General features: G+C 28.9%; 1 protein-coding gene across 1 annotated transcript; it reads left to right on the top strand.

Moving 5' to 3' along the window:
- Window positions 1–625: 625 nt before the first annotated feature.
- On the top strand, window positions 626–13,249 carry LOC112679655 (homeobox protein prophet of Pit-1). Its single transcript, XM_025549545.1, has 7 exons — window positions 626–1,387; window positions 4,738–4,992; window positions 6,727–6,869; window positions 7,650–7,757; window positions 8,849–9,034; window positions 11,582–11,696; window positions 12,894–13,249. Exons 2-7 carry the CDS (start codon window positions 4,746–4,748, stop codon window positions 12,998–13,000), a joined length of 906 nt encoding a protein of 301 aa, XP_025405330.1. The 5' UTR covers window positions 626–1,387; window positions 4,738–4,745; the 3' UTR covers window positions 13,001–13,249.
- The last annotated feature ends 407 nt before the right edge of the window (window positions 13,250–13,656 follow it).

Here is a 13,656-nt window from a genome sequence, read left to right as displayed (position 1 = left end):
AGCCAAGTGATTCCCGTGAATTTTCGTAAACGTCGTGGACGTGTTGCGTATCTTCTGCGTTTCGAATATCACGCGGAAACGTTATTGTGATGTCATATAAATATTGATAATAATCGAAACGAACGGGACGACGAAACGTTGGTGGATCGCCGGCGGCGCTGGTGTACCGCGTGTACGGTGTATATAGAATTTCGCCGATGTGTATATGTATGTGTGCTTGTGAATGCGTGTGTGTATTTGTATGTGTAAGTGTGTGTGTATGTGTGTATTTATGCGCATGCGCTAGTGGAAGTCGTGTACTATTATTATGTACTGCGCGAGCGTGCGCGGACGCGAGTTGATTGAAAATTACGAAAATCACGAAGAAAGAAAGGAGGGAAAAGACCGGGCGTGCTAAGTCCCTGCAAACTATCATAAAATCTATTATCGTTTAGAGGATCTACAAAAACAAAGGCGGTCTTCGCCGTCGAGACCGACTATGGCAGCCGTTACGGGCGGCGCGCGTCGACCAATGCCGTCGCAGCGCAACACACCCTGCCCCTTCTCATTGGTCTACCCGCCGCTGACGGTCCCGTCACCGCGAGGGGTTGCTGTTTTCCAGTCAGCCGATCACTAGTACCCCGTAATTTCGTTAGTCACTTCTAGTTTGGCATCGGGTGACGCACTCTTTCGTTAATCGGACACTCCGGTCATCCCAAACCAATTCAATTTAAATCATAATCATTGTCGTCCGACGAGGATTTTCGCGTTCGGTTTTTTGTTTTTTTTTTTACTTTTCACTTTTTGTCTTTTTTTTTTAGAATATTTCATCGTCCTCTCGCCATCCCCGTCTCCGTCCTTAGTAGTATAATAACAAACGACGATATCCGATCGACGTCACGTCATTGACGACCAAGACGACAACATCAACATACATCGTCATCAACAAATCGACAACAACAATAACAGTATAAGACCACTACCGCCGTGTGAGAGTTTACAAATTGTGGAAGGGTATAGATATTTATTGTATTAGTCGTACTATATATACCCTTCGGCCGGTCTTCGTTTTCGTGTTTTCACCAATTAATCGTCCGTCGGATCGCGGTTGTCGACAAAGCATCGCACACGTACAGTTCGCACCGAACACGCTAGTCATTCGCTCGCGCCTCAATCGCACGCAATCGTCCGTCGCCACTGCCGCCATCCATCCATTCACCGCCACTTGCTCAGTGGCGTCGACATTTTGAACCTCAGCGTACAGTAACGGGCACCGCGATTGATCTGAAAGGTGTAGCGGGTGGTGATCCGCACCACCCGCACAACATTTTCCCCGCACTGTTCTCGAGACAGTTGAACTTCAATAACGGGTCACACCATCACGGCGGCACGGCGCACTCATCAGCGGGTAAGTTTTCCTGTCCACGTGTGTTTACCGATAACTTACTAATGTTATTCATGGCGAATCCGCAATGGAAAATTTCACTTATTAGGGGAAAAAATGTAATTTTAATACTTGTTGACAAGATGTGAAAATTAGTTATAAACCCTAGGTGTAATTATTGTATTTCGATTTATACTATTTTAATTCCATATTATTTGGCTATAAAAACAATGGTTTTCAATTGACTAAGTACAGCCAGTGCCAGATCTAGAAAATTTGACGCCCGGGGCTAATAAGAATTCAATGCCCTTACTTAGGTGGATGTAAGGATATTTTATTTTTCAAAAACTTAAGAGCTCTCTTATATAAACAGAACCTGAGGCAAGCATACCTCTTTTTCTTTTTCCCACTTAGATCCAAGTTTGCACACAGCAAAACGTTACACTGATAAAATTATAAAAGCGTCATACGGACACTGGAAGGTTTGGAAATGGTGAAGGCTGGCTCAAGTTTTATAATTTTTACGAAATATAACCAGTAAACAGGCTATATAGCTCCACCCACATAATCTACAATTATTCTTTCTTCTGACATCTAAAAACAACATTATACTTCTGTTCAATATATAAACGGTTGTGTATCGTAAACGTACCAAATATCATTTTTATCTATTTTCGTACAAATCAAAAACAAGTAAGCCCACTCGAAGAACTTTGCGGTCAACCGCTATACCTTTTGTGAAATATAGTACCGTAATAGTGGTTCATGTGTTTGCGCGCATTCGAGTATATATTATGATAAATTTAATTTTAAAGTAATCGAAACTACTTTACTACTTACTTACTTTATCAAATGTAATTTATGTTTGACTAATAGTTATTTTTTTGTGTTGGAAATGTCGTGGTTATAATGTAGATGTTATTCATCAAACGTACAAATATGTAATAACACTTAATAGCGCTAATGAGTTTAAAAAACGAGAGAATGCTTATAAATATGACGAGTTAAAATATGGAGTTATGCACTGCCATATTATTTGAAATTAGTGTAAATAAAATGCTGTCGGAAGCTTACGTATAAAACTATAATAATAATTCGACGCTGAAGAGTTTTGTTAACTATAATGAAAACGTTGAAATACAAGTTACAATATGATTATATAGGGGATGTAAGACTGGCAAGCGATTTATAGACTAAAAAGAAATATTATACCAATACAATCTGCACGTATGTCATTTACAGAAACAATTGAATAGATAAATATTGTTAAAAAATCATAACGAATATAAGTAAATGACTTTAATTCATAATATACATAAAAACATTATAGTTTTACGTTTCAAAAAAAACCTTAAACATTGAAATGGGGACTATCGGTGATGGTATATTTTATGGAAGATAACTATTAAAATATTAATCGGCAATTTCACGAGTATAATTCGAGTTAGGGCTATGAAGCATAACACGAAGCTATATCCATTTTAAAGCCTGATAATTTTGAATTATTAATAATTTCAAGACTGAAAGCTTGCAATTATTCATAATTTATATTTAAATAAATTTACAGTATATTTAAACAATGATGTATAGTAATTAACAATTCATAATATTTTCAAGTGTTACTAATATACAATAATTACAGTTTTATTGCAAAATTTAAAGGTAACTTCAAGAGAACTTTTGGGCTATGTTATTTTACGCCTTATATTTTACTTTTAATAATCACAGAAAAAAAATAGTTAAAGCTAGAGACATAGAAAATGCAGAGTGATAGAAAAAAATAATAACAAACATATATTTATACTATTTTAAACAGACGAATAACCAGTCTTAAGAATATATCTTTGAACTGTGCCAACCTGCAATAACATTAGTTAATATTATTAAAAATGTTCTGTGTTTGTATCAACTTTAAAAATGACCGGTAATAGCAAATATTATTATTCTTACTCGATAGATATTTATTTTAAGTCGAGAGCACAGATAATATGCACTGTCTACGCAACTCGGTATCCGAGCAAGTGACTTCTATTTTCTAGTACTGTGCTATTCAAATGTTTGCTATGGAGACAACAATTGAACAACAATCGAACATTACAATGTGGCCATTTAAAAGTCGTAAATTTGGATTGTCCATTATCTACATTATAAGAAACAAATTTAAACTAATGATAGTAATGGCAAGACGATATTTTTGTTTTCCTAATAAAATATCCGGGCAAGGGTAGACTGACTTTTCTCGCCCACCGGATTACACCAAAGCATATAGTTATACATATTTCAAGATGGGTCGATAATTAGAAACAACCTGCCCTATAAATATGCGATACATTTTCGTTTCAGACAAGTTATCATTGCTTGTCCAATGTAATATTCAAAGTGAAACGGGACTGAACAAAATTTAAATTTTAAATCTTATATGTCAATCGAGAGTAAAAAATATACATGAAATATCTTTCGTAACCATCTAAATGTCACAGGATATTAGGGCTAAAGGGTTAAGGTTATTATGGACAGCCGTATCTCGTACCTAATGAGGAATTTTGTACTGTTAGCGCTTGTGACGGATACAGTGAATAATTAAATTAGAGTTTCTTATTAATCCGTTTAGTTCAAAACGATTTGCTTTTATGATAGGAAAGCGATAGTTATCATCATAAGTATGAATGAGTAAATTTCAGTGACGGGTTTAACACTATATCTTGAAAGGCGATTTGATGATATATTTGCCACGAAAAGTGAAATTCAAGATTAAAAAAACCTGTTCTTATACCAAATGCGATTAATTTCTTATTGAACCCTTTCAATGATATAACCTTTAAAAAAAAAAAAAACACTTGATGAACAATATTAAACAAAAATATATAAAACTAAAAGTTCTAGTAGGATACACCACCTTAATTACATTCCTTTCATCGGAATTGCATCACTGGTGGGTAAAACTTTGGTGGATATATCCAGTTTTTAATTATTTTAAAACCTATAAGACGATAAGCATAAAGTAAAAAAAAAATGTACCTACTACAGTAGAATCAGTTTTTTTTGATTGTCCAAAAATTCAATTTATCACATAAGTTTTAATTATTTTTTGTCAATAAAATTATACAATGAATACCAGTGTAATGAAATTGATTTCATAGCTGAAATAATAATTATGTTTTTTAAATATGTTTTATTTATTGAAATCGTAAACGGTTTTTGATATTCGTTACAAACAAAATGTTATATACGTAGAGTACATTTATATTATTTGTACGGGACATAGCAATATTATTAATTATTATAGTTTGGCGTAGGTTACAATAATGTTACAATAATAAAGCGACGTACGATGATAATTTTTTTTAATTAAAATAACTATTCTGTCGTTCTAGGGAAACTCATGATGGATGATTTACGGCCGGGTCTGGGAGGCATATTGGGTTTGATGGATCACGATCACCATCACCATCACCTGCACCATCATCACCCAACCGCGGTGCACACGGATAAGCAACGCGTTTCGAAAGGGGCCAGTGACTCGTCCAACGAACTCGGCTCGTTGTACGGTTTGCCTGTAAATGCGGCCGGGGACTCGTCTCACCATAACACACCTTCTCCCGGGCGAGGATCATTAGCCGACCAGACTGGTACGTAGACGTAGTACGGGTTTTCGATTGCCAATGAAGAGATGATTTAGTATTGGTCGTGCGATTGGTTATCTACCATTAGTTTTCTCGTACCAAGTAAAAATGTTTCGTAAATTATCAATTTTTCTGCTATACATTTATATGTTACGGTAAATTATGTAAGATATGAAAATTACGCAATTAATCGATAATTATCGTAAACATTAACACCAAATGGAAATTTTCGATATTCACCGGTTAATTGCGATATTCATTAAACAAATTGGTAAATGTTATGTATAATACTAAAATTCGACTGTAACACAACTTTTATGTTTTTCTGTTGCATAGTTTTACATTAGATAGATTTCTAATATCTATAAATATGTTTTTGCGCAAGATATCTGATAATCTTTATTTCTTGACATACCTAAATCCATCAAAGAAGAAGAGCTTATTCTTCAAGAGGCAGCTGGTTTGAGCAATATTTCGGGTAGTCAAGGGTACCAACGATGCCACTGCAAAACTAAATCTAAAAAATAATAAATGTGCTTGTCGTTCATCAGGCAAACTTTGTAATTCAAAATGTCATGGTTCATTAATATTTGAAAATAAGTAGTTCTTAATATATGATATAAATACAACAATTACCATTTTTATATTTTTTTTATCATAAACTCCCGGTAATTGATATAAAAATCTTCTCATATAAACTAAAAGTGGATGATAGTAACAATATTTACCGGTAAATTACGTAAATTATTATTTTTCGTCATTCACCATAACATATAAATTTATTATTTATAATATACACAGTATTAAAAGAAAAGATTTTTTGAATATCTACGTATGAAAGTTTAAAATTTCATCCATGATCCAGCTAAATTTTTTATAAATAACGTTTTTTATTTGTTTTTGTATTTTTAAATCCTTTAACTTACCATACACTATAAATTAAATGTTAGAATAAATCTTTCTTTTTGTTCTAATATTATAAGTAGTACATGATATACTTCTAATAGATAGTAAGTATTGTATAATAACTTATAAATGCATTTATTTCACACTTTATATAAGACATTTTAAAATTAATTTAATGATAATTAAATTTAACTCAAAATTCATAGCAACAGTTTTTAAATTTTAAATTATTAGCAACATACATAACCTGTGACTTATTTTTTGCACATGAAACATTATAGAAAATTGCAATTTATATACTTTAAATTTAATCATATTTTTAAATAAATAATAAACTTTCAACTATCCTTTATATTTAATTCATGTTTAAAATTATAGTTTTATTTAAAATTTCGAAATATATGGAATATACCTGTATTTCAGAGAAAGAACCATTTTAAAAATGTATATAAAAACAATATTTTTAATATATTCATATAAGTTTAATTTATGTTTCATAAAAATTTCTCAACTCAGAGATTTTAATTATTAAAATCAAAATTTTTAAAATGTAAACGTATAACTAAAATATGATTGTAATTATAAATAGTCAATTTATAAATATATGACCAATAAAATTGGTATATGCAAATTTACTGTTATTTTTAAGTATAATATTTTAAAAGGTCGATATGATACTGAAAAACAGTCATCCCTTATATCACTTCATGTCTTAGAATTATATTAATTATGTATACATCTTTTAGCGGTTTATTTTTTATTCTTAGAAAAGTAAAAAATATATAAATAAAAAAGGAAAGCATAAATTATATAGTATTTAATTTTTAATTTCAGCATCAGAAGGCGCATTTAAAAAATTGAAAACAGAACCATTGACATCAGTAGGTAGCATAAGTGCTAGTCATGCCGGACACACACCTACTACGGCGACATGCCCTACTCCTGCCAGAAGAAGACACCGCACGACTTTTACTCAAGTAAGTAATAACATTTAAAAATTATACCAATGGTCATAGTTTACAATCCATACTTATACTCTGAGAAGATTTTCTATATTGGGACCGTCCATATGTTTCCATGTTCTACACTGTAGCTAAAGTGTTGCCTTAATTTTTTTTATGTACAAGTCACATCACTATCGCTCTTCTGTATTTCTATGAAAAATGTTAAATTCTGTATTTATCGTCACTTTTATAGTTTCTAAATTAATTATACGAAGTATATTTTAAAAAGACACTTAAGAAAAATCCAACCGTTCACCAATAATATTACTTTATAGACGACTAGATACACTACATCAAACACTGTTACAATGTTGTTAACACAAAAAATGAATACACAACTAATAGGTAAGATTATTTTTTTATTACAAAGCAGAATTGATAAAATATAGGTAATTCTCATTTTAGCGTAATGATAATTCAAGTAAATATAAAACAGCAATAATTGTTAATTTTCATCATTCGAATAAAATACATTTTACAATTGGAATAAATATTTATTTTAATTGAAAATTAAGAAAAAAAATCATGTATTAATCAACAATTGAACAACTAAATTTTACCTTAACGTTAGTTTATCTAGAGTATGAATATTAGGTCAACCATGTTTTCATGGTTTGAATTCGAAAACATTTTTAATTTATTAATACTAAGAGTAAATCAAATTATATTTAAACTAGCCATAAAAATAATTTGATACAAACTTACATATTATTTGCACATTTATTAACTTTTAATATTATATTATTTTTTCAGGAACAACTCGCAGAACTTGAAGCCGCTTTTGCAAAGTCTCATTATCCTGACATTTACTGTAGGGAGGAATTAGCAAGAAGTACAAAACTCAATGAAGCTAGAATACAAGTAAGTTCGTATAAAATATTGAAGTATCGTCATAATATATCTGTAGTTTATATGAGTATACAACTAGGGAATGAAATTGTATGCATAAAACACATTATTTTTTGTACAGTGCTCTGGAACAATATTATCAAATTGAGATATTTGACACATTTATCAAGATGATAATATTATTTTATTTGTCAGAGTATTTTTAAAATATTTTACGAATTTCTGAAGTGTATCGATTTAATAAAAACGCTCATCCACGGATTGCTGCGCTTCATTGACTAAGCAATAAATGCATATTGATTGCGCTAAATCAAAACATAATTGAATATAATTTCGTCATTTTGATGCATTCTTAGATATTTATTACATGATTAAATTCCGTTTAATAAATCAATTAATAAATTGATTTTAAGTAGCAATTTTTGAACGCATTGATTTAATACGGTAAACTATCGGAGTAGATCGAACGTGATTCAAGAATTTTCATTCGACAATATTTAATAAGGTTGAAAATACTGCTACGATAATGATTAAACTGTACGCAATGACAGGTGCAATTATGAAGCGTTTACGTTATTTTACATGTCAACTTAAATATTTGGTGCACTTCTTTACTGTTATTATTATTATAATTGTTGTGATTTATGGCCGCGTAACGAAATGACTTGCCGAATTTTAACTGTATACGTTATTATTCACACCCACTAATTAGGCAACACTACACGAAGTTTTCATAGTGGAAAAGTTGCAATCGGCATGCACGATGGAGCAGCGACGCGACGGGTTAAATAAAAAAATATGTTATACCACACGATAAGTTACAGCGCGCGTTCGATCGCACTGCAGGCATCGAGACGGCAGAGTGAGTCACTACTAGCTTCCCCTCGATCATTGTACCCAAGAACATCACACAGGGACCACTGTAATTGAATTTATCATCCAAAATGTATTTCCGGGCACATAAAGGGATACGTTTTCCCTGCAGGGTTTTAAAAGGCCATACTTTCCCGAATATTTTATGTACACCATAGTGATAAAATGAGTTTGTAATGACTTGAAAAGGGGAGAGAATGTTTTTGCATTGGACAATGACGCTGTTCTAGGTATGGTTTCAAAACCGAAGGGCCAAGTATAGAAAACAGGAAAAGCAATTGCAAAAGGCTTTAGCCCCGCCCTCTATGCTTCCCGGATGCAACGGGGCCGCCATGATGAGAAACATCTACCCTTCGGCATCCAGAACGTATCAGGCGTACCCGCACCCGAATAGCATGAACAGATACCATCCACAGGTAACGTTACACCATTACTTTTACATAATATTGAAGTTCATTAAATATTCCAGACGTTGCTCTTCTAATGACGGCGTTGCCGTGTATACGTATTGTGTTCGCGTGCACATTTTAATACGACTTATGATTAATTTATACTAAAAATCGTTTCTAAAACAATGCGTTTTCAAAAAAAGAATCATTCACCTAGTTCAAATGATTGTTCAAAGCATGTTATCCGAATTTGAAACTTTCTATTTAGTTTACTATTTCATAGTGTTTTAATAAAATTAAATATTAAAACTTGTTATTTAAATTATCATAATTCATATACCTACTCGTGATTATAGCAGTCTAAGTATTTCTTTCAAATTATCAGAAATATCGTTTAGTTTAGTGCCCATACAAAAATTGCCAAGTTAGATAACGACCAAAACACAAATATTAAAGCTTATGAATTTCAAGTTTTTTTTTAAAAAACTATACAAGTTTCAGAGTATATTTTGTCTTACTTGACATTTGTCATCAATACTTTTTCAAAACAATTACTTTTTAATTGTTCAACTATAACGCTTAAGTTTTTGGGTGATCTGAATGTATTGATTACAATTTTATTTTAACAATGTTGTGTAGATACGCAATCAGATTCAGATAAAATACATTTTCCAACAACTATAACTAATCTTATATTTTTCTAGTTTTTGGTACCCACTTATTTTAATATACGTTTAATGTTATATATTGGTGTATATTGTTCGATGGTTATATACAAAATCATATTTCTATAATTGGTTTTCACATTGTTAACAAAAGAAAATTGTCTATTTTTTCTATAATTACATTCAAAATAATTATCGTTTTTATTTTCTTAATCTAAATTACATTATATTTCTAAATCCAAATATACTATAACGTGGCACATGAAAAAAGCTGGTATTTTTTATTAATTTCCTGTGTTTTATCAAATCTGTTTTTCCTAAAAATAAGAAGTTATAGATTATTATATTATATTAAAATACATATGTATAAAATGTACATGTATATCTTATGAGTTACAGTTTAAACTAAGTTTATTCGGATTGTTATCATTTTCAATATTTTACTTTGTAATATTAAAGTTTTTTTTTTTTTTATTTCGAAGAAATATATACAATTTGTTATTTAAAACAATAAGTAAATTTGATAAAATAATATATAACAATAACATGATTAATATGAGGAGGAAATTGTTCATTAACAACACCTCAAAATCAATATTAAAGTTAAGCTTATAAATACGGTTGTGGATTTTTTTTTAAGTTGTAAATTGCATTGTGTATTATTATATATTGATTTAGACGAAATATTTGGAAATCATGATAATTTAGAGTATCATATAAAGTTAAAATATTTTAGTCTTTAGTTGACACAAAGCAGTATATTGATTTTATTAGAATTTTTTTTTTTTTTTTTTTATATATAAACATTTTTCCGGTTGGTAAAACTGCCACCGAGAGTCTCGTGTATTATTTTGTACGATCGGAAATTAAACTTGGAAGGTACTTTAAAAGGTTTTTTTTTCGATTTTTGATTAGTTTTTCCAGCTATCGAAAAACCAACAAATACTATTGAGTTTAGTTGAGACATTCTACGAATAATTATATTATTAATAGTATAATATAATATATAAACATGTAATTTTTAAGTTAGAAATACGAAAAAATTATTATTTAATTAAAACTAATAATTTTCCTATCTATATTTTAAATATGATTTTTATTTAGATAAAATAAATTTGTACGTAATTTAGTGTTTAAGGACATGAGATATTTTTTTGTCAGCATTAACAATTGGATGATATCTATATTCTGAGACCTAACGTATCTGAGTTATGATTACAATAAAACATCTTCAATATCTATAAACATCTTACCGAATTTTAATAAGAATATTGTTTAGCATTGATTTTTCATTGATTTCAAATTTAAAAAATAAATGCCATTAACACAAAACGGTACGTATACAAAAAAATATTTTGAAGGGAGATAAAGGTATTTAAAGGTATACACTAAGTTATGATAACAAAAATTAAAATTAATTAACAAATACAGACAGAAAATATGATTTAGTTATCTTTACGAATCTAATATAATCTATTACATAGAAAAACTATTGATTTTAAGTACGTATATAAAAACATTTTCCAAAAATTTTGAGGTGATTCCAAACTTATATTCGTACGTATACGTACCTGAATATAACAATAAGGATTTAATCTTGGAACCAATAAACTTACTCAAGAGATTGATTCATATTTTCAAACATCTTATCAATGTGTAAAACTAATTTCCAGACAATTACAGACAAAATTACCACTTTCTGCAAAAATGACTAAAAGTACAATACTTATTAGTGTTTTAGTTGTAATTAGTTATGATAAATCAGAAAAATTTTATCCATGAACTATTTATTTTATACAATTTGAACAAATTGAACATAGTAACGTATCAATCAATGAATATTTTAACTTTAAAGTATTTTGTAAAAAATTAAATTATGAAGAAATTATACGATAAAAAATGTTTTTAGATGTCGTCTAGTTCATATATGTCTACTGCCGTGATGAGTCAACCATTCACAGTAACCAGTCATCATTCAAATCCGGCAGGAGCTTCTAATCAGTCTTCTATTACGACGCCTGCAGGTATACATAATAATCAACTTTAAATATGGATAATATTTGTTTGTTTGATGGGATTAATGAAAAACAATTAATGAACTTGTTATTTCCATTTTATTTATTTTTAATTTTAATCAATTTTTTTTCTTTAAATTTTAAACATGACAAAGTATATAAGATGGAACATTTAAAAAATAATATTTAATTAAATGTCCAAGTATTTATATTAACACATTTTAAATTATATATTTTTTATTAATCTGTTCTTATTTAACGTCATAAGAGCAATTTAATAACTTTATAAATTCCTCACGTTATTATAAGTATTTATACTATCAAATGTTATTGAAATTTTTCAATTTTTTTTTACAAGCATATGTAAAAATAATAAAAGATATTGTATAAAAAAGGGATTAATACTCGTAGAATGTATGATAAAATTGTAATTGACAGGAACTAAAATTATTTGTTGAAACACTGACTTCTTCTCTCGTATTATGTAGTAAGGTGTCAAAGAAATTTTAAATATACTATTTCTTTTGCTATTAATTTTACAGACTTCGAACTCAAATATTTATTAAATAAAACTAAATTTTATATCAAAAAAAGAGTTCTACTGTCAAAATAAATATTAATAAGTAATAGTCATAATATATTCTAAATATATTAAGACAAAAACGTACACGTTATCAAATGTATAGTATACTCTAAATCTATATATACATGTATAAAACATAAACATTGTTTCTACCTATATCCACTATAGATTTTGAAATCATTCAACCGGTATGTTCCAAATCAGTTTCATTAAAAAGGCAATAATGCAAAAATGGTTTTAGACCACTAAAACAATGTAAACAATGTAAACACATTCAGTCTACTTATGAAGTTGCTTTTCGACTTCTCCCGTTAAAAAATTTCCAGAATTTTGAAATTTCTATTTTTATATACTTAAATTTTTAAATTATATATATATATATATATATATATATATATATATATACTCGTATACACGATAATTCTACATCTATTCGGTTAAAACATAGGAATTATATATTAATAAGACTCAACTATAATCTAAAATAACAATAATTTATATTAATATTCTATTACATTATTTTATATAATATATAATAAAATACTAAGGAACTAGACTTTTCAAAAAATAAAATCTAAATGAATACCTATTAAGTAACGAATAATTTTTTATTCGGTTTTCAGGAATGATGCCCGAAGAAGACTGGTACAATAAAAGTTTATCAGCATTGCGGATGAACTCTGGCCACCATCCAAACCTCACTACTCCAATGTTACAATACCAGACATAGAGTTGCTGTGATAATAGATACATAATAATATACCGTATGATTATTTATTTATAATAATTACTACGATAATATTATTACTACGGGCTGAATGGGCCACATTTTTAAAATCCCACGCCATTATTATTATTATTATTATAACTGTGAATTATATCTTCAATAGAATAATCTTTGATATCTTGAAACTCTTTTTGCTGATTTGTGTACAAAATAATGTAGGATTTCCTTTAATATCTATCTAATTTAATTATAACCGATTGTAAGTAAATATTTTATTTTATTTTTTATTTATTTATTTTTTTTTTTTGAGAATTTTTGTTTTTTTTTTATCACCTCTGAAATTCTTTGAAAATTTAATATTATAGGTGTCTATACGGTTTTTTCGATTTTTACGATTGATTACTAATATTGAAAATATATAAAAACTATAATATAGTACTGTAAACGTAAATGTAAATATACACATTTTAATTATATAACAATAATACGTTGATGTGTGTATCTTTTTTATTTATTTTTTACCATATTTCTACTTTTAAGTGAAATATAATGTTAAAATTTAATTTTTTTTAATTTTAAATTAACTGTACAAAAAAAAAAAAAAAAAAAAAAAGAATAATTAAACAAGACTTATTAGTTAGTACATCTGATAGATTATC

The sequence above is a fragment of the Sipha flava genome, unplaced genomic scaffold (assembly GCF_003268045.1).
Source record: "Sipha flava isolate LNK unplaced genomic scaffold, YSA_version1 165_pilon_pilon, whole genome shotgun sequence".
NCBI lineage: Eukaryota > Metazoa > Arthropoda > Insecta > Hemiptera > Aphididae > Sipha > Sipha flava.
This window is presented reverse-complemented; position numbering and strand designations above follow the sequence as displayed.